Genomic DNA, 22,592 nt, shown 5'->3' with positions numbered 1-22,592 from the left:
AGATATTAATATAGAAAGTGCCTTTGGTTCATTAGTAGGGATAACCACACCACTCAGGTCTATGCTGCTCCCTGTAAACAGGTATGAAAAAGTGTCTGCCCTCATAAAAAATGGACAGTGATCATTGAGCAGTATATCTGTGCCATTTATTGTTAAAAAGTTAAAAAAAAAGTTAAAAAAGACTATAAAGCCTCGTACACACTATCGGACTTTAAACAAACTTTTCCGCGGATTTCTGTCCAAAGGGCGTTGGCCGTAAACTTGGTATGCATACACACAGCAGGACTTTTTAGGCAACAAACACGAACGTAGTGACGTTTCAACGTACTGACGAAACTTCAAAAGAGGACGTTCAATTCTCCACCCTTTTGGTCAACTTCTGTATTGTTGTTTGATCTTTTCCATTGGTTCTGAGCGTGTTGGTACATTGTACTAAAGTCCGATGGTTTTGTGTACACATGATTGGACTTGCCGATGTAGGATGTTTGTTGCCGCCAAGTTTTTCTGTTCACAGGGCCAACATTTGTCCGATGAAAACCGAAAATTTTGTCCGATGGAGCATACACACGGTCGGATGTTGCCTTAAAACAGCTAATTTGCATGTTTGTTGTCAAAAAGTCCAATCGTGTGTATGGGCCTTTACACTCACATTTTTAAGTGGCCATGAGTCGGCACCAAACTTATCCAGCGGTTTGAATAGGTGAAGGTATCACCGTATGTCTCCTATCCCGACGTGCGTCTATCGTTTGGCAGGAAATGACGTAGTATTATTCCCAGCAGCCTCTACGCCTTTCTCAAATGCAATTGCGTCATCAGAAAGCTGCTTAATGTCAGTACGTCACTGTATTTATACCCTGAATCTCGTGTTTTAAGGCCAAACATTAGTTCCTCATTACCGGAAGTAATTAATCCGCCATTTTACCAGCTGTTATGTTTTGCCCATACCCAGTGTTTGCATCCTCATTGGTCCCCCTACCTGGTGTTCACGCAAGTTAGATTAATCTCAAACACCATTACTAAATATTCCCACAGTGCAGTTTAAATTCATATATAGTATGGTTCCCCCGTTCCTTTTACCAGAGTCACCCCATGTAAATGGCTGGAAAGGTTTTTACAATCCTTATATTCCTAAAAAATGGTTTAACAACTTTAAAACTTTTAAAAAATATTTTAAACACTTTAATAATTCTTAATCTTTATTAGACCTACATATATAACTTTTTAGTTCACTTATGGTTAGTCATATTTAAAGCTATAAAAAAAAATCCAATATTAATAAACATGGAAAAAAATGTATGTGAAGAAAAATAATAATAAAAATAAAAATAAAGATAAATAAAAAAAATAAAATAAAAATAAATATAAATATAAATAAAAACAATATATAAAAATAAAAAATAAATGAAAATAACAATACAAATAAAAATAATAATAAATCACTAAACCTAATAATCATCTATAAAACAGTTCACGTCTAGTTCCACATTCATCCCTGATGGCTAAATCGTATTTAATTTAAATAGCCAGTAAGTTTTGTTTTTTGACACCTCTCTCCGCGTGTTTAGATTTCTCCAGTTTGGTTCTATTTTGTCTATTGCATAAAACTTTAAGTATCGGGGGTCTCTACCATGTGTATTCCTAATGTGTTTCAACACACACTATGGTATTTGTATCCTTTCTTAATATTTCAGATTTTTTCCTGATTCTTACCTTAAGGGCCCTTGTTGTTCTACCTACGTATTGGAGCCCACAACTGCACTCCAATACGTAGGTAACGTGAGTGCTACAACACGTAATTAGTTTGTCAATTTTATATTTTTGTTGGGTTGAATTGGATTGAAATTCTACTGTTTTCTTATGCTCTCTGTTCGCAAGCCTGCAGGGCTTACATGTACCACATTTATAAAAGCCCTTATGGTCAAAAAAGTAGTCATTATCTTCGGAGGGTCGGGTACATTTTTTATGATTTGGTCCCTGATCCTTTTGGCCCTTCTATAAATGAATGTTGGTTTTGATGGTAATATTTTGGTCAAATATGGGTCATTGCAAATTATGGGCCAATTGTTCTTAATAATCCCTTCAAGCACTTTATATTGTTTATTTAATCCCGTTATACACGGTACTTTATCTTTCTGATTTTGTTCCCTGTTTTTAATCAGTAATATATTATTCCTGTCCAAATGTCCAATTTTCTCTCAGGTGATTTCCAACTCCTTCCTACTGTAACCTTTATGCACAAATCTTTCAATCAGGATATTGGTCTGTTCAAAAAAATCTTCCATTAAGTCACAGTTTCGCTCTATCCTAATGAATTGGCCCCTGGGTATTGCCTTTTTCCATTGGGGGTGGTGGCAGCTCTTTATCGGTATGTATCCATTCCGATCAGTGTCTTTAAAATGCGTTCGGGTGTTTAATTTATTTCCATTCTTAAAGATCTCAAGATCCAAAAAATTTGTGACATCCTGCTGCACGTTTACAGTAAAACTAATGCCATATTGGTTTGCACTTATATGGTCCACAAATTGCTCCAACTCATTCCGACCGCCTTTCCAAACAATCAGGATGTCATCCATGAATCTTTTATATGTTAATATGTGTGGCCAACATCTCCCAAAGATCTCTTCCTCCTCCCAATTATTGTGGAAGATGTTGGCCACACTTGGGGCATATTTATTCCCCATTCCTACCCCCTTTATCTGTTTATAAAATCTGTGGTCATGCCAAAAAAAGTTATTACCCGTGGCCATTCTGAGCCCTCCCAATATAAACCTCCTCTGTTTTAACCTCAAGTCCGATAGATTTTTCATTGCCCATGCCACTGCTGCTAATGTGTCTATTTGCTTAATATTGGTGTACAACGACTCCACGTCCATTGTCACAAGTAATGTGGAGTCATCCACCTCAATCTGTTTAAGAAAATGAAATACATCTTTACTGTCCTTAATTTAGGCCTTTCCTTTCCACCCTTTATCGGTTGGAGGAATACATCCAGATACTCCCCTAGTCTGGAATGTACTGATCCAATCCCACTAATTATGGGTCTCCCCGGCGGTTTTATTTTGTTCTTATGGATTTTTGGTACTTGGTATATTACCGGGACTTTTGGTGCATCTGGCAATAAATATCTTCCCTCCTTTTTATTTATTATTTTATCTGCAATGCCCTTGTTCAAAAAACCTTTCAATTTAGCTCTAAGCTCCTTATTTGGGTTCTTTTTAAGTAGTTGATATGTGGTATTATCTTTGACCAATCCCTCCAGTTCCAAACCATAATTCTTTTTTGTTATTATCACTAGGCCTCTCCCCTTGTTGGCGGGTCTGATCACTATGTTTTTTAGTTTTTCTAATTTTTTAATCCCCTGCCATATTCTATCTGTTTTTTGGGTTTATCCGGTTTTATATTTTTGATTTCTTTTTCCACCATTATTTTGAACACATCAGTATGTTGGTTGGTACTGGATTTAGGGTTGAATGTGGATTTATTCCTAAGTTGACTATGTGTGTATACTGTACTGTTCTGTTGTGAACTATTCTCTCCCCTTTCCAAAAAATGTTTTTTTAAATTAAGTTTTCTAACAAACTTTTGCAGATCTATAAACGCTTCAAACTGATTAAATGATTTGCTTGGTGCATATTTAATACCCTTGTCTAATACTAATAGTTCCTCCTGTGTAAAAACGACGTCAGTTAAATTTAAAAATCCCCTCTCCTAGTTTTCGCGTTTTCTTTTTGCCCCTTTCTGCACCCTCTCCTTCTTGTGGGTTTCTGTTCCACCCACCCTCCTGTGGGTTCCTGTTCCAGCCACCCCTGCTGGTTTGGAAAACTGGCATAGGGGGTTTGTAGGGTTCTCGCCAATCCCTCCATTCCCCCTGCCACTGTGGGGGACCATAATTTGGATTGTAGTTATAATATCCCCTACCTCTACCTCAAAAAACATCCTCTCCAGTGCCTGGAATATTGCCCCGTTGATGTTTGGTAGGGTGGTGGATTGGTTGTGCTCCCACCTTAGTCTGGCTTTGTGGGAGCTACCTTTTGTTGGGTGCTGGTACCCAGGGTTGGTTCTGGTGTCTTATTTTTACTTAGGGCTTGGGTACTATTCGCCCTGTTATTAACCCCTCCAGCTTCTAGTACTCCCATTACTTCCATTTCCTCAGTCAGTATTATTAGAGTTTGTTACCAACTCTTCTTCCTGCCATTTGTATACCCTACCTTCTATATAGTCTTTTTTGTCTCGTTGGTATTTTTTGACTTTCTTGTTTTTTACCTCATTATCTAATTTAATTAAAAATTCTTGTAACTTACTTGCCCTGGTTTTATAATCACTCGTCTATATGGGGCAGCATATTTTCCCTAATGTTGTTGATATTAGCCTCTATTTTTGACAGTTTTACTCATCTTCTATCAATGATGATATCAAGTAATTTCTTTTCACAACCATTAAAAAAATTGAACCATGTCTTTGATAGGTTCTCATCTACTAGTCCATCATTTAGGCCTATGTCCCATCTCAATCTTCTTGGTGTTATTTTAGCTTCTCTATATCTTTCTAGTGTGCTAATATCCCACCACACCCTTATGTGCTTATCCATAGCATTTCTGAGGTTTTTAAACCCCTGTTCTAGGTTTACTGCTGTGGTGTTGTCATAGTTTTCAAAAAGTTCCCCCAGATCTAGCCTACGATTGTCGAGAAACGAAAAAACTTCCATTTATGCTGTCAGTGGAATCTTTTACCAATAGGAAAAGTATATCTGTGTCATTTATTGTTAAAAAGGTAAAAAAGACTATAACACTCACATTTTTAAGTGCCCATTGAGTCGGCACCAAACTTATCCGGCGGTTTGAATGGGTGAAGGTATCGCCGTATGTCTCCTATCCCGGCGTGCGTCTCAAGCCTCACTATCGTTTGGCAGGAAGTGACGTAGTATTATTCCCAGCAGCCTTTACGTGTTTCGCAAATACGATTGCGTCATCAGGAAGCTGCCTAATGTCAGTACGTCACTCTATTTATACCCTGAATCTCGTGTTTTAAGGCCAAACATTAGTTCCGCATTACCGGAAGTAATTAATCCACCATTTTAACTGCTGTTATGTTTTGCCCATACCCAGTGTTTGCATCCTTATTGGTCCCCCTACCTGGGGTTCACAGAAGTTAAAAACGATTAGCATTAGGCACCCAGCCTACTGGCCTCCTTCCCAGTCGATGTCTAATATGGAGAAACGCGTCGGGTGGAGCTGTAGCCGCGGCTATGAGTCTCGTTTGAATATACCGCTAATTGTTTATATGTGGATGTCAGTTTGCGCATCAAATGGAATAAAGGAAACCTTTGATTTTAGCAATATTGCACCATGAAGTCTTCTTTCTTCCTTTTATAAATACGCTTCACAAGTGAACTTACCCTGATAAGGGTCCCAAGAAGCATACCGCAGCACTTGGAACTGTCGGAGGAGAGGATCCAGAGATTGGATGTGTGTGTGAACATGCTGTCCCAGCTGTAGCGATCCCTCCTGTGTGTGCCTATACGATCTCCATAATTAGAGATCCAACAGATCTGGTAAGCGGCCCTCTGGCTTTCCTTTTTTATTTCCTGGCTGTTTCTGTGGAAATATATGGTGATCGGAGCAATCACTTTCCTTTGAAGGGTTCAGCTCTACGGATGTATATGGAATGACGCTCACCACGGCCGATCCTAGGGTCACAGACGCCTGGGTGCAGAAATATTTCTGGCGCCCCCACATGGGCGTGGTCATCTTTACCAACTCCTCCCCTTTACAAATGTTACTATGGCAATGACTCAAACACAGAGATGCTCCCCTAAGAAGTCTTCGTTACCCTAGGTTACTACCATGATCTTTTAACAATAAAGAAAATACAGGAAGAGCGTACACTAATGAGACCTGGAGGGGAGTCTCTCTGATGCACACAGAGATGGCTTCTGTTAGAGAGTCTGTTAGAAAGAGCCCCCAGACATAGTACAGGAGATGATCAGAGACTGCAATCATAGTACAAGAGATGGTCAGAGACTGCAGACATGTTACAAGAGATGGTTAGAGACTGCAGACATGATACAGGGACTGCAGACATGTTACAAGAGATGGTCAGAGACCGCAGACATGTTACAAGAGATGGTCGGAGACTGCAGACATAGTACAGGAGATGGTCAGAGAATGCGGACATACTACAGGAGATGGTCAGAGATTGCAGACATGATACAAGAGATGGTCAGAGACTGGAGATATAATACAGGAGATGATCAGAGACTGCAGACATAGTACAGTCGCTCACTATGGAATTTGAATTTTATATTGGCATCTTTTTTGTGCATGCTTTCACATATATGTTTGTGTATATATAGTTTTGTAAGCTCTAATGAGCAGGGCCCTCTGATTCCTCTTGTACCAAATTTTAATGTAATTGTAATGTCTGCCTTCATGTTGTTAAGCGCTGCCCAAACTGTTGGCGCTATATAATTCCTGTATAATAATAATAATAATAATAATAATAAAAAAGTAGTGTGTCCTCTGATCTCTTCTGCTCCCAGCCATCTGTTCCCATCCCTGTGTATAGTATATGAGGTATAGTGTGTACACTGATCTCCTCTGCTCCCCATTTCTCTGCCCATCCCTGTGGATAGTATATAGGGTATAGGGTGTTCCCGGACCTCTTCTACTCCCGTCAATTTCTGCCCATCCCTGTATATATTATATGAAGGGTAGTGTGTACCCTGGTCTCTTATGCTCCCCGTCTCTCTCTCTCTGCCCATTCTTGTGCATAGTATATGGGATGTAGTGTGCACTCTGATGTCTTCTGCTCCCAGCCATCTGTTCCCATCCCTGTGCATAGTATATGACATGTAGGGTGTACCCTGATCTCTTCTGCTCCTCATAAATTTCTGCCCATCTCTGTGCATAGTCTATGAGGTATAGTGTGTACCCTGGTCTCTTATGCTCCCCATCTCTCTCTCTGCCATCCCTATGCATGGTATAAGGGATGTAATGTGTACCCTGATCTCATCTGCTTCCATCCCTGTGTTTAGTACAGACTTTCTCAACCTTTTCAACACAGAGGAACCCTTGAAATAACCTTTCGGTCTCAGGGAACCCCTGTTAAAAATGGCTATATCTACAACTCATGATATAATAGTGTGATGGTCAGTGGAAGAATGCTGTGGTCACATCTGTGGTCTTGGGGAAGAATTTCCCCCCTACACTCTATCTTCCTATCCCTGTGCATGGTGTATGAGGTGTAGTGTGTACCCCTATTCCTTCTGCATTCAGCTCTCTATTCCCATCCCTGTGTAGAGTATATGAGGTGTAGTGTGTACCCCTATTTCTTCTGCATCCAGCTCTCTATTCCCGTCCTTGTGTATAGTATATGAGGTGTAGTGTGTACCCCTATTTCTTCTACATCCAACTCTCTCATCCCATCCCTGTGTATAGTATATGAGGTGTAGTGTGTACCCCTATTTCTTCATCCAGCTCTCTATTCCCGTCCCTGTGTATAGTATATGAGGTGTAGTGTGTACCCCTATTTCTTCTATATCCAACTCTCTATTCCTATCCCTGTGTATAGTATATGAGTTGTAGTGAGTACCACTATTTCTTCTTCATTCAGCTCTTTCTTCCCATCCCTGTGTATAGTATATGAGGTGTAGTGTGTATCCCTATTTCTTCTGCATTCAGTTCTTTCTTTCCATCCTTGTGCATAGTATATGAGGTGTAGTGTGTACCCCTATTTCTTCTGCATCCAGCTCTCTATTCCCATCCCTGTGTTGAGTATATGAGGTGTAGTGTGTAAACCTATTTCTTCTGCATCCAGTTCTCTATTTCCATCCATGTGTCGAGTATATGAGGTGTAGTGTGTACCCCTATTTCCTCTGCATTCAGTTCTTTCTTTCCATCCCTGTTTATAGTATATGAGGTGTAGTGTATACCCCTATTTCCTCTGCATTCAGTTCTTTCTTTCCATCCCTGTTTATAGTATATGAGGTGTAGTGTGTACCCCTATTTCTTCTGTATTCAGCTCTCTCATCCCATTCCTGTGTATAGTATATGAGGTGTAGTGTGTACCCCTATTTCTTCTGCAACCAGCTCTCTATTCCCATCCCTGTATATAGTATATGAGGTGTAGTGTATACCCTATTTCCTCTGCATTCAGTTCTTTCTTTCCATCCCTGTGTATAGTATATGAGGTGTAGTGTGTACCACTATTTCTTCTGCATTCAGCTCTCTATTCCCATCCCTGTGTATAGTATATGAGGTGTAGTGTGTACCCCTATTTCTTCTGTATCCGACTCTCTATTCCCATCCCTGTGTATAGTATATGAGGTGTAGTGTGTACCCCTATTTCTTCTGCATCCAGCTCTCTATTCCCATCCCTGTGTCGAGTATATGAGGTGTAGTGTGTACCCCTATTTCCTCTGCATTCAGCTCTTTCTTTGCATCCCTGTGTATAGTATATGAGGTGTAGTGTGTACCCCTATTTCTTCTGCATTCAGCTCTCTCTTCCCATTCCTGTGTAAAGTATATGAGGTGTAGTGTGTACCCCTATTTCTTCTGCATCCAGCTCTCTATTCCCATCCATGTGTCGAGTATATGAGGTGTAGTGTGTACCCCTATTTCCTCTGCATTCAGTTCTTTCTTTCCATCCCTGTTTATAGCATATGAGGTGTAGTGTGTACCCCTATTTCTTCTGTATTCAGCTCTCTCATCCCATTCCTGTGTATAGTATATGAGGTGTAGTGTGTACCCCTATTTCTTCTGCATCCAGCTCTCTATTCCCATCCCTGTGTATAGTATATGTGGTGTAGTGTGTACCCCTATTTCTTCTGCATCCAGCTCTCTATTCCCATCCCTGTGTATAGTATATGAGGTGTAGTATGTAGTACCCCTATTTCTTCTGCATTAAACTCTCTATTCCCATCCCTGTGTATAGTAAATGAGGTGTAGTGTGTACCCCTATTTCTTCTGCATTCAGCTCTCTATTCCCATCCCTGTGTATAGTATATGAGGTGTAGTGTGTACCCCTATTTCTTCTGCATTCAGTTCTTTCTTCCCATCCCTGTATAGTATATGAGGTGTAGTGTGTACCCCTATTTCTTCTACATTCAGCTCTTTCTTCCCATCCCTGTGTATAGTATATGAGGTGTAGTGTGTACCCCTATTTCTTCTGCATCCAGCTCTCTATTCCCATCTCTATCTATAGTATATGAGATGTAGTGTGTACCCCTATTTCTTCTGCATTCAGCTTTCTCTCCATTCCTGTGTATAGTATATGAGGTGTAGTGTGTACCCCTATTCCTTCTGCATCTAGCTCTCTATTCCCATCCATGTGTCAAGTATATGAGGAGTAGTGTGTACCCCTATTTCCTCTGCATTCAGTTCTTTCTTTCCATCCCTGTTTATAGTATATGAGGTGTAGTGTGTACCCCTATTTCTTCTGCATTCAGCTCTTTCTTCCCATCCCTGTGTATAGTATATGAGGTGTAGTGTGTAACCCTATTTCTTCTGCATCCAGCTCTCTATTCCCATCTCTATCTATAGTATATGAGATGTAGTGTGTACCCCTATTTCTTCTGCATTCAGCTCTCTCTTCCCATTCCTGTGTATAGTATATGAGGTGTAGTGTGTACCCCTATTTTTTCTGCATCCAGCTCTTTATTCCAATCCCTGTGTCGAGTATAGGAGGTGTAGTGTGTACCCCTATTTCCTCTGCATTCAGTTCTTTCTTGCGATCCCTGTGTATAGTATATGAGATGTAGTGTGTACCCCTATTTCTTCTGCATTCAGCTCTTTCTTTGCATCCCTGTGTATAGTATATGAGGTGTAGTGTGTACCCCTATTTCTTCTGCATTCAGCTCTCTCTTCCCATTCCTGTGTAAAGTATATGAGGTGTAGTGTGTACCCTTATTTCTTCTGCATCCAGCTCTCTATTCCCATCCATGTGTCGAGTATAGGAGGTGTAGTGCGTACCCCTATTTCCTCTGCATTCAGTTCTTTCTTTCCATCCCTGTTTATAGTATATGAGGTGTAGTGTGTACCCCTATTTCTTCTGCATTCAGCTCTCTATTCCCATTCCTGTTGAATAGTATATGAGGTGTAGTGTGTACCCCTATTTCTACTGTATTCAGCTCTCTCATCTCATTCCTGTGTATAGTATATGAGGTGTAGTGTGTACCCCTATTTCTTCTGCATTCAGCTCTCTATTCCCATCCCTGTTGAATAGTATATGAGGTGTAGTGTGTACCCCTATTTCTTCTGTATTCAGCTCTCTCATCCCATTCCTGTGTATAGTATATGAGGTGTAGTGTGTACCCCTATTTCTTCTGCATTAAACTCTCTATTCCCAACCCTGTGTATAGTATATGAGGTGTAGTGTGTACCCCTATTTCTTCTGCATTCAGCTATCTATTCCCATCCCTGTGTATAGTATACGAGGTGTAGTGTGTACCCCTATTTCTTCTGCATTCAGTTCTTTCTTCCCATCCCTGTGTATAGTGTATGAGGTGTAGTGTGTACCCCTATTTCTTCTGCACCCTGCTCACTATTCCCATCTCTATCTATAGTATATGAGATGTAATGTGTACCCCTATTTGTTCTGCATTCAGCTCTCTCTTCCCATTCCTGTGTATAGTATATGAGGTTTAGTGTGCACCCCTATTTCTTCTGCATCCAGCTCTCTATTCCCATCCATGTGTCGAGTATATGAGGTGTAGTGTGTACCCCTATTTCCTCTGCATTCAGTTCTTTCTTTCCATCCCTGTTTATAGTATATGAGGTGTAGTGTGTACCCCTATTTCTTCTGCATTCAGCTCTCTATTCCCATCCCTGTTGAATAGTATATGAGATGTAATGTGTACACCTATTTCTTCTGCATTCAGCTCTCTCTTCCCATTCCTGTGTATAGTATATGAGGTTTAGCGTGCACCCCTATTTCTTCTGCATCCAGCTCTCTATTCCCATCCATGTGTCGAGTATATGAGGTGTAGTGTGTACCCCTATTTCCTCTGCATTCAGTTCTTTCTTTCCATCCCTGTTTATAGTGTATGAGGTGTAGTGTGTACCCCTATTTCTTCTGCATTCAGCTCTCTCTTCCCATTCCTGTGTAAAGTATATGAGGTGTAGTGTGTACCCTTATTTCTTCTGCATCCAGCTCTCTATTCCCATCCATGTGTCGAGTATAGGAGGTGTAGTGTGTACCCCTATTTCCTCTGCATTCAGTTCTTTCTTTCCATCCCTGTTTATAGTATATGAGGTCTAGTGTGTACCCCTATTTCTTCTGCATTCAGCTCTCTATTCCCATCCCTGTTGAATAGTATATGAGGTGTAGTGTGTACCCCTATTTCTTCTGTATTCAGCTCTCTCATCCCATTCCTGTGTATAGTATATGAGGTGTAGTGTGTACCCCTATTTCGTCTGCATTCAGCTCTCTATTTCCATCCCTGTTGAATAGTATATGAGGTGTAGTGTGTACCCCTATTTCTTCTGTATTCAGCTCTCTCATCCCATTCCTGTGTATAGTATATGAGGTGTAGTGTGTACCCCTATTTCTTCTGCATCCAGCTCTCTATTCCCATCCCTGTGTATAGTATATGTGGTGTAGTGTGTATCCCTATTTCTTCTGCATCCAGCTCTCTATTCCCATCCCTGTGTGTAGTATATGAGGTGTAGTGTGTAGTACCCCTATTTCTTCTGCATTAAACTCTCTATTCCCAACCCTGTGTATAGTATATGAGGTGTAGTGTGTACCCCTATTTCTTCTGCATTCAGTTCTTTCTTCCCATCCCTGTGTATAGTATATGAGGTGTAGTGTGGACCCCTATTTCTTCTGCATTCAGCTCTCTATTCCCAACCCTGTGTATAGTATATGAGGTGTAGTGTGTACCCCTATTTCTTCTGCATTCAGTTCTTTCTTCCCATCCCTGTGTATAGTATATGAGGTGTAGTGTGTACCCCTATTTCTTCTGCATTCAGCTCTCTATTCCCATCTCTATTTATAGTATATGAGATGTAGTGTGTACCCCTATTTCTTCTGCATTCAGCTCTCTCTTCCCATTCCTGTGTATAGTATATGAGGTGTAGTGTGTACCCCTATTTCTTCTGCATCCAGCTCTCTATTCCCATCCATGTGTCGAGTATATGAGGTGTAGTGTGTACCCCTATTCCCTCTGCATTCAGTTCTTTCTTTCCATCCCTGTTTATAGTATATGAGGTGTTGTGTGTACCCCTATTTCTTCTGCCTTCAGCTCTCTATTCCCATCCCTGTTGAATAGTATATGAGGTGTAGTGTGTACCCCTATTTCTTCTGTATTCAGCTCTCTCATCCCATTCCTGTGTATAGTATATGAGGTGTAGTGTGCACCCCTATTTCTTCTGCATCCAGCTCTCTATTCCCATCCCTGTGTATAGTATATGTGGTGTAGTGTGTATCCCTATTTCTTCTGCATCCAGCTCTCTATTCCCATCCCTGTGTATAGTATATGAGGTGTAGTGTGTAGTACCCCTATTTCTTCTGCATTCAGTTCTTTCTTCCCATCCCTGTGTATAGAATATGAGGTGTAGTGTGTACCCCTATTTCTTCTGCATTCAGCTCTCTATTCCCAACCCTGTGTATAGTATATGAGGTGTAGTGTGTACCCCTATTTCTTCTGCATTCAGCTCTCTATTCCCATCCCTGTTGAATAGTATATGAGGTGTAGTGTGTACCCCTATTTCTTCTGTATTCAGCTCTCTCATCCCATTCCTGTGTATAGTATATGAGGTGTAGTGTGTACCCCTATTTCGTCTGCATTCAGCTCTCTATTCCCATCCTTGTTGAATAGTATATGAGGTGTAGTGTGTACCCCTATTTCGTCTGCATTCAGCTCTCTATTCCCATCCCTGTTGAATAGTATATGAGATGTAGTGTGTACCCCTATTTCTTCTGTATTCAGCTCTCTCATCCCATTCCTGTGTATAGTATATGAGGTGTAGTGTGTACCCCTATTTCTTCTGCATCCAGCTCTCTATTCCCATCCCTGTGTATAGTATATGTGGTATAGTGTGTATCCCTATTTCTTCTGCATCCAGCTCTCTATTCCCATCCCTGTGTATAGTATATGAGGTGTAGTGTGTAGTACCCCTATTTCTTCTGCATTAAACTCTCTATTCCCAACCCTGTGTATAGTATATGAGGTGTAGTGTGTACCCCTATTTCTTCTGCATTCAGTTCTTTCTTCCCATCCCTGTGTATAGTATATGAGGTGTAGTGTGTACCCCTATTTCTTCTGCATTCAGCTCTCTATTCCCATCTCTATCTATAGTATATGAGATGTAGTGTGTACCCCTATTTCTTCTGCATTCAGCTCTCTCTTCCCATTACTGTGTATAATATATGAGGTGTAGTGTGTACCCCTATTTCTTCTGCATCCAGCTCTCTATTCCCATCCATGTGTCGAGTATATGAGGTGTATTGTGTACCCCTATTCCCTCTGCATTTAGTTCTTTCTTTCCATCCCTGTTTATAGTATATGAGGTGTTGTGTGTACCCCTATTTCTTCTGCCTTCAGCTCTCTATTCCCATCCCTGTTTATAGTATATGAGGTGTTGTGTGTACCCCTATTTCTTCTGCATCCAGCTCTCTATTCCCATCCCTGTGTATAGTATATGTGGTGTAGTGTGTATCCCTATTTCTACTGCATCCAGCTCTCTATTCCCATCCCTGTGTATAGTATATGAGGTGTAGTGTGTAGTACCCCTATTTCTTCTGCATTAAACTCTCTATTCCCAACCCTGTGTATAGTATATGAGGTGTAGTGTGTACCCCTATTTCTTCTGCATTCAATTCTTTCTTCCCATCCCTGTGTATAGTATATGAGGTGTAGTGTGTACCCCTATTTCTTCTGCATTCAGCTCTCTATTCCCAACCCTGTGTATAGTATATGAGGTGTAGTGTGTACCCCTATTTCTTCTGCATTCAGCTCTCTATTCCCATCCCTGTTGAATAGTATATGAGGTGTAGTGTGTACCCCTATTTCTTCTGTATTCAGCTCTCTCATCCCATTCCTGTGTATAGTATATGAGGTGTAGTGTGTACCCCTATTTCGTCTGCATTCAGCTCTCTATTCCCATCCTTGTTGAATAGTATATGAGGTGTAGTGTTTACCCCTATTTCTTCTGCATTCAGCTCTCTCATCCCATTCCTGTGTATAGTATATGAGGTGTAGTGTGTACCCCTATTTCTTCTGCATCCAGCTCTCTATTCCCATCCCTGTGTATAGTATATGTGGTATAGTGTGTATCCCTATTTCTTCTGCATCCAGCTCTCTATTCCCATCCCTGTGTATAGTATATGAGGTGTAGTGTGTAGTACCCCTATTTCTTCTGCATTAAACTCTCTATTCCCAACCCTGTGTATAGTATATGAGGCGTAGTGTGTACCCCTATTTCTTCTGCATTCAGTTCTTTCTTCCCATCCCTGTGTATAGTATTTGAGGTGTAGTGTGTACCCCTATTTCTTCTGCATTCAGCTCTCTATTCCTAACCCTGTGTATAGTATATGAGGTGCAGTGTGTACCCCTATTTCTTCTGCATTCAGTTCTTTCTTCCCATCCCTGTGTATAGTATATGAGGTGTAGTGTGTACCCCTATTTCTTCTGCATTCAGCTCTCTATTCCCATCTCTATCTATAGTATATGAGATGTAGTATGTACCCCTATTTCTTCTGCATTCAGCTCTCTCTTCCCATTCCTGTGTATAGTATATGAGGTGTAGTGTGTACCCCTATTTCTTCTGCATTCAGCTCTCTCTTCCCATTCCTGTGTATAGTATATGAGGTGTAGTGTGTACCCCTATTTCTTCTGCATCCAGCTCTCTATTCCCATCCATGTGTCGAGTATATGAGGTGTAGTGTGTACCCCTATTTCCTCTGCATTCAGTTCTTTCTTTCCATCCCTGTTTATAGTATATGAGGTGTTGTGTGTACCCCTATTTCTTCTGCCTTCAGCTCTCTATTCCCATCCCTGTTGAATAGTATATGAGGTGTAGTGTGTACCCCTATTTCTTCTGTATTCAGCTCTCTCATCCCATTCCTGTATATAGTATATGAGGTGTAGTGTGTACCCCTATTTCTTCTGCATCCAGCTCTCTATTCCCATCCCTATGTATAGTATATGAGGTGTAGTGTGTACCCTATTTCCTCTGCATTCAGTTCTTTCTTTCGATCCCTGTGTATAGTATATGAGGTGTAGTGTGTACCCCTATTTCTTCTGCATTCAGCTCTCTATTCCCATCCCTGTGTTTAGTATATGGGGTGTAGTGTGTATCCCTATTTCCTCTGCATTCAATTCTTTTTCCTATCCCTGTGTATAGTATATGAGGTGTAGTGTGTACCCCTATTTCTTCTGCACTCAGCTCTCTCTTCCCATCCCTGTGTATAGTACATGAGGTGTAGTGTGTACCCTGGTCTCTTCTGCTCTCCACCTCTCTCTCTGCCCATCCCTGTGCATAGTATATGGGATGTAGTGTATACTCGTATCTCTTCTGCTCCCATCTCCATCTGTCTATCCCTGTGTATAGTATATGGGATGTAGTGTTTACCCTGATCTCTTCTGCTCCCATCTCCATCTGCCCATCCCTGTGCATAGTATATGAGGTGTAGTGTGTACCCTGGGCTCTTGGCTACCCTTTTTCTCACTCCCCCTCCCACCTCCAGCTCTCCCTCCATCCCTCCCTCCCTCTCCTGCTGCCTCCGGAGCTGCTGCATTGCTACCTTGCAGACAGAGACTGTCAATGGAGCTGGAAAACATTGTGGCCAACACGGTTTTGCTGAAAGCCAGAGAAGGTAAGCGAGCCATCTGGGGGAGAATAGAGAAAGGAGGAGGCTGCTTGCTCCATCCTCCTTCATCCTTCAGCATCATACACAGGCACACTTGGTCCTTTCTATGTATGTTCATAGCAGAGCCATGGCATGTTGTATACAAGCAGTGTGTATGCACCTGTAAAATGATGCTGGATACCCAGGCTGGCAGTACCATCCACACATCCTGCATCCCTGAGTTCTGCTGCTGGCCTGATATTATGGGATCCATTGAGGGGATGTCCGCAGCCCCCTCTATACAGAAGTGTGCGATGCTTGCTTTAACCCTCGCAGGGTTACATTTTGCTGTGATGATTCCAGGCCTGGTGGAATGTACACATTGAACCATCTGTGGGAATTGGTGGATGCTCAGCACTGGCGCTACCCTGCAAACATGAAACTGGCTCCCTCTGCTTCTCGCTTGCAATAAAGGTCCGTGTGTTGTTTTAGAGCCTGGGATTGGAATTTTAGGCCTGGATGTCATTGACTATCTCATAGGTGTTTTGTGGTTGTAGGAGCTGTCACACACACCTTTTTCTTTTTTTTTTTTTTTTTTTGGGGTGATTAGTGTTGGGATGATCATTTGACTGTCTTAATATTGTGTTCGAACCTTACTAGAATATTCACATCAGTCCCTGCCCTCAAGGAGCTTACAATCTAAAAGTCTTTGTTTAACATGCATACATACTATGGCCAACCTACACAGGAGCCAATTATGCAGGTATAGTCAGGTGGAGGTAGGTAGAGGTCCCCTTAAGGCTGCATTCACACCTGAGTGACACAACGCGTGACAGCCCATTGACTTCATGTCACGCGACAAATGCGCTAAAGAAAGTCAAGTACCATTTTTTGCAGTGAGCCAAACGCGTTTGGCTACGCTCATTTTTGTGCGTTTTGTTGAACGAAAAACACGCGACGAATCATGCAACTGTTACCCGCATTTAGGTTCCATTGAGAAACAATGGTACCACAAGCGCAACATGCATTTTTGTGTGTTTTTCTCACTTTTCCGAAAAAAGCGGGCAGAAACACGGCATGTAAATAGAGCCTAAATGTTGCTTCTCCTATACGACAGAGCATTCTGGGGTTCCCTATGCAATATATAAATAAATGAAGCCGGGCTAGTACTAACATACATGAAAATGACAGTAAGTGAACCAAAAACCACAAATGTTAATTTCAGTAGAATTGATCATATAAAGTCCTTCAAACGAGAGACTGGATGAAACAGCACCCAAACACCACTCAGACTTGTGAACCTCCACCACATGAAATGCAAGCTTACCAGAAGCAAGCTAAATCGTGTTTGAGGCTTATGACCCAGCCAGGGCCTTTATCCAAGGGATGGGGATTGCCAACACACAATGGTTCTTGGTATGCAGTAAACAGGACATCAATCAGGGATAAGGGCGACTCTGTTATCCGATTGCCATAGACAAGGCAGTATTACCCAATAAAAGAGAACGCACCATAGTGTACGTAATACACAGGTTTAATAGGATAAAAAAATTGCAATATATAAATAAATGAAGCCGGACTAGTACTAACATACATGAAAATGACAGTAAGTGAACCAAAAACCACAAATGTTAATTTCAGTAGAATTGATCATATAAAGTCCTTCAAACAAGAGACTGGTTGAAACAGCACCCAAACACCACTCAGACTTGTGAACCTCCACCACATGAAATGCAAGCTTACCAGAAGCAAGTTATAAGTTATAAGAGTTATAAGCCGCAAGCACGATTTAGCTTACTTCTGGTAAGCTTGCATTTCATGTGGTGTAGGTTCACAAGTCTGGGTTGGGTGCTGTTTCAACCAGTCGCACATTCACCTGCGTTTGAAGGAATTTATATGCACAATTCTACTGAAATTAACATTTGTGGTTTTTGGTTCACTTACTGTCATTTTCATGTATGATAGTACTAGCGCGGCTTCATTTGTTTATTTATTGTTATAGTGTTTATCCCACTTCAAGCCGCTGCTTTTTTGCTTTAGATTTCACTTGTTTGTTTGATTCACTTAGCGTGGTAAACTTTTATTTTATTTCCTATACAATCTATGGTGGGTGTAATTTTGGTTTAGGGCTTCTGGCCAGGAGATAGAAAAAGTAGAGGTCCTATTCCAGGCTTTGTGCTTTCCCTTTCAGGGGAGGGGCTGAGATTGGTTTCTGTTCTTTGGAGCTTACTAGGGGGAGGAGGGACAAATGGATTTAACAACAAAAAAAGACTGACGGAAGGACATTAGAAGAAGAGAGAAAATGGTGTTTCCCCTAGTTCTCCCCTCCGAAAGATCTGCATGACCGATGTGAGAGAATGCAGCTGGGAACAGGAAGGATAGGCATGCCCGCTCAACCGAATGCTACAAGCTACCTCATGTTGTTGTTCATTCTTCTCAAGTCAATATTTGGATTTTGTTATTACCACTGTTTCGATAATTTAGCTGAGAAATCATTCAAGTAAAATAATTTATTTCCATAAGAAGCCTCTGTTTGATAATCAAATGTGGAGAAGTGTTCAACGTAGCCAATGCCTGGTCATGTGAAGTAAAAGATGTGCTTACTGGTGAAAACTTGGCCATCTGGGTCCTGGAAACTTATGTATGTGAATACTCCCAGAGAAGAAGGGGTTAACTATGTGAGGGCCAGGAGGTCGGAAGCTCTAGGCCTCAGGCCGCCATCCATGCATGGGAATGTATTGGTTTGGGCCGATCAACCTGTGACACCCTGCAACCTGTATGTAGAGGCTGATGCCTGGCTGCATGTGAAGGCCACGTTGAAATGGGCTGAGCACCAACCCTTACACCCAGAGGAAACTCCATGCAAATACAGGGAGAACATGTAAACTCCAGGTAGTATCCTGGTTGGGATTCAAACTGAGGACCCTAGTGCTGCAAGGCATAAGTGCTAACCACCAAACCACCATGCTGCCTTGAGTATCTGATGTGTACCTCTACTTTGGGATTTGTAATTTGGTAAGATTGCAGGTAGTGACTGACAGATCTCCAAGTGTTTCTGAACTCTCATTATCTGTATTCAGCGATTTCTGGATCAAATAGTGTTCCCTGTGGCTGGTACATGATCACATTTAAGCTTCTTGCCTGATACGGTTGTTACAAATGTTTCCTGATGCTGGTGGTAGCTGAGGGTTTTTGTCTGGCATTAAAGATTTTAAAGCAGCCATTCACAACCAGGGTTGTGTGGAACCCTAGGCTTCCTACAGGGATAGCTAGGGGTTCCTTGAGCTTTGAGTAACTGACCTCCCATCTGATGATGCCTGCATAGTTCCAGGTCCAACACTATGACATGGTTGCAAGGGTGTCATTCTGGGCACCCCATTAAGGGAAGGTTTCTTCACACTTACCACCACCAATGTAAGGGGCATTTCCCCAATGACCCTTGATGGACTGATCTTAACAGGAGTTCCCTGATTTCTGTTTCAATACTCAGACACTCAAAGACACAGGCGTCAGTAGAGAAATACAAGTACTGTATGAATCCTGCAACACAGGCAAGCAGAATATTCATAAAGATAAGGTACAGGTGTCAGGTATGATAATCTTCAATCAGTTATACCACCAGGCATATCAACAGTGCATGTCGTTAAATCAGTGAGATGTGATGGGCCTGAGAATTCAATATATGAACCTCTATATAGAAACAACTGCCCACCAATGATCAATCGTATAAGATTGAAACAATTAACACAATAAGGTATAACCCATATGACTACATTGGGTATTAAGCTTGCACATCAAAAAAAAGAAGAAAGGTAAGGGAAAGGAGAGAAAGAAAAGAGTAAGGAGAACTGTAGCCAGTCCAGGAGCCAACCCAAGTTGTCACCGCATCAGCTATTAAGGTGGAGTTTGAATATAGAGTATCCAGGAATTCCAGACCTTCTCAAGCCCTGAAGTATCTTTCAAAACACTGACCATTTGTTCATTGGTCATTATCCATGGTCATTTTCATTTCCTCACCGCCAGATCCGCTATGGAGATCTTCCAGAGCGCTAGTGATTGTGATTTTGGCTTCTAAGAACATAAAATGTATTAATGTTTAAGTATGTTTGGGAATCCCTCCAATTGGTTTGCTAATAAGGGCAACCTTACGATTTTTGAAAATATTCAACATTGTAACAGAATAAATCAGGGCGTGAACTCCTATCCGAAAGTGTTTGACCTCAGAACATGTCCACCGCATGTGGAACATTGTTCCCACCTACGTGCAACCCCAGAAATAGAGCAAGGAAGGACCAGGGAAATTTTCGAGAGGCGATCAGGTACTAGGTACCAGCGAGAGAGTGCTTTGTAACTGTCCTCAATAAGTAGGACATTTATAATACCTTTATATACTCTAGAGCAGGGGTGTCAAACTCAATTTCATCGCGGGCCGCATCAGCTGTGCGGTTGCCCTCAAAGGGCCGGTTGTATCTGGGTCGCACTACGTACAGAGGTTCAGGGTTACGTCAGGATTATGCTACATGCAGAGAGCAGGGTTGAGCCATGCGCTACGTACAGAGAACACGGATTTAAGGGTGCACTACATACAGAGTGCATGGATTCAGGTGTGCGCTACGTACAGAGTGCAGGGGTTCAGGATTATGTCAGGATTATGCTACATACAGAGTTCAGGGTTCAGCAGTGCGCTACATACAGAGAGCAGGGTTCAGGGGTGCGCTACGTACAGAGTGCACAGATTCAGGGGTGCAATATGTACAGAGTGCACAGATCAAGGGGTACAATACTTACAGAGTGCAGGGGTTCAGAGGTGCGCTACAAACAGAGTGCAGGGGTTCAGAGGTGCGCTAGGTACAGAGTGCAGGGGTTCAGAGGTGCGCTACGTACAGAGTGCAGGGGTTCAGAGGTGCACTACGTACAGAGTGCAGGGGTTCAGAAGTGCGCTACATACAGAGTGCACAGATTCAGGGGTGCAATATGTACAGAGTGCACAGATCAAGGGGTGCAATACATACAGAGTGCAGGGGTTCAGGGGTGCGCTACGTACAGAGTGCACAGATTCAGGGGTGCAATGTGTACAGAGTGCAGGGGTTCAGGGGTGCGCTGTAACATCTCATTTCAACCCCTCCTTCTGGGTTCTGATCTCTGCACCCAGCACTTTGCCCCCATCCCCCCACCTCTAAACACATCTTCCTACACACCTCCACAGCCCGTGCAGGCGTTCAGAGGTGCGCCACGTACAGAGTGCAGGGGTTCAGAGGTGCGCTTTGTATAGAGTGCAGGGGTTCAGAGGTGCGCTACGTACAGAGTGCAGGGGTTCAGAGGTGCGCTATATACAGAGTGCAGGGGTTCAGAGGTGCGCTACGTACAGAGTGCAGGGGTTCAGAAGTGCGCTACATACAGAGTGCAGGGGTTCAGAGGTGCGCTACGTACAGAGTGCAGGGGTTCAGAGGTGCGTTACGTACAGAGTGCAGTGGTTCAGAAGTGCGCTACATACAGAGTGCAGGGGTTCAGAGGTGTGCTACGTACAGAGTGCAGGGGTTCAGAGGTGCGCTACATACAGAGTGCAGGGGTTCAGAGGTGTGCTACGTACAGAGTGCAGGGGTTCAGAGGTGCGCTACATACAGAGTGCAGGGGTTCAGAGGTGCGCTATGTACAGAGTGCAGGGGTTCAGAAGTGTGCTACATACAGAGTGCAGGGGTTCAGAGGTGTGCTACGTACAGAGTGCAGGGGTTCAGAGGTGCGTTACGTACAGAGTGCAGTGGTTCAGAAGTGCGCTACGTACAGAGTGCAGGGGCTCAGGGGTGCGCTATGTACAGAGTGCACAGATTCAGGGGTGCAATATGTACAGAGTGCACAGATCAAGGGGAGCAATACATACAGAGTGCAGGGGTTCAGGGGTGCGCTACGTACAGAGTGCACAGATTCAGGGGTGCAATATGTACAGAGTGCACAGATCAAGGGGTGCAATACTTACAGAGTGCAAGGGTTCAGGGGTGCGCTGTAACATCTCATTTCAACCCCTCCTTCTGGGTTCTGATCTCTGCACCCAGCACTTTGCCCCCATCCCCCCACCTCTAAACACATCTTCCTACACACCTCCACAGCCCGTGCAGGCGTTCAGAGGTGCGCCACGTACAGAGTGCAGGGGTTCAGAGGTGCGCTTTGTATAGAGTGCAGGGGTTCAGAGGTGCGCTACGTACAGAGTGCAGGGGTTTAGAGGTGCGCTACATACAGAGTGCAGGGGTTCAGAGGTGCGCTACGTACAGAGTGCAGGGGTTCAGAAGTGCGCTACATACAGAGTGCAGGGGTTCAGAGGTGCGCTACGTACAGAGTGCAGGGGTTCAGAGGTGCGTTACGTACAGAGTGCAGTGGTTCAGAAATGCGCTACATACAGAGTGCAGGGGTTCAGAGGTGCGCTACGTACAGAGTGCAGGGGTTCAGGGGTGCGCTATGTACAGAGTGCACAGATTCAGGGGTGCAATATGTACAGAGTGCACAGATCAAGGGGTGCAATACATACAGAGTTCAGGGGTTCAGGGGTGCGCTACTTACAGGGTGCACAGATTCAGGGGTGCAATATGTACAGAGTGCACAGATCAAGGGGTGCAATACTTACAGAGTGCAGGGGTTCAGGGGTGCACTGTAACATCTCATTTCAACCCCTCCTTCTGGGTTCTGATCTCTGCACCCAGCACTTTGCCCCCATCCCCCCACCTCTAAACACATCTTCCTACACACCTCCACAGCCCTCCTTCCCCCTTCCACCTTCCACAACAAACCTCACATCTGTAGTCTCTCCTACC

At 42.8% G+C, this 22,592-nt stretch overlaps 1 protein-coding gene across 1 annotated transcript in view; it reads left to right on the top strand.

The window, feature by feature from the left end:
• Nucleotides 1–15,589: 15,589 nt before the first annotated feature.
• The window catches only part of GRK5 (G protein-coupled receptor kinase 5), a 91,141-nt gene continuing 84,138 nt past the window's right edge, over nucleotides 15,590–22,592 (top strand). The window contains exon 1 of the mRNA XM_073595779.1: nucleotides 15,590–15,816. Coding sequence (XP_073451880.1) covers nucleotides 15,765–15,816 — 52 coding nt within the window. The 5' untranslated portion in view covers nucleotides 15,590–15,764. The remainder of the gene's footprint in view (nucleotides 15,817–22,592) is intronic.

Source organism: Aquarana catesbeiana, linkage group LG08, assembly GCF_042186555.1.
Source record: "Aquarana catesbeiana isolate 2022-GZ linkage group LG08, ASM4218655v1, whole genome shotgun sequence".
NCBI lineage: Eukaryota > Metazoa > Chordata > Amphibia > Anura > Ranidae > Aquarana > Aquarana catesbeiana.
Note: the sequence above shows the minus strand (reverse complement) of the source record. Positions and strands in the feature narration are given on the sequence as shown.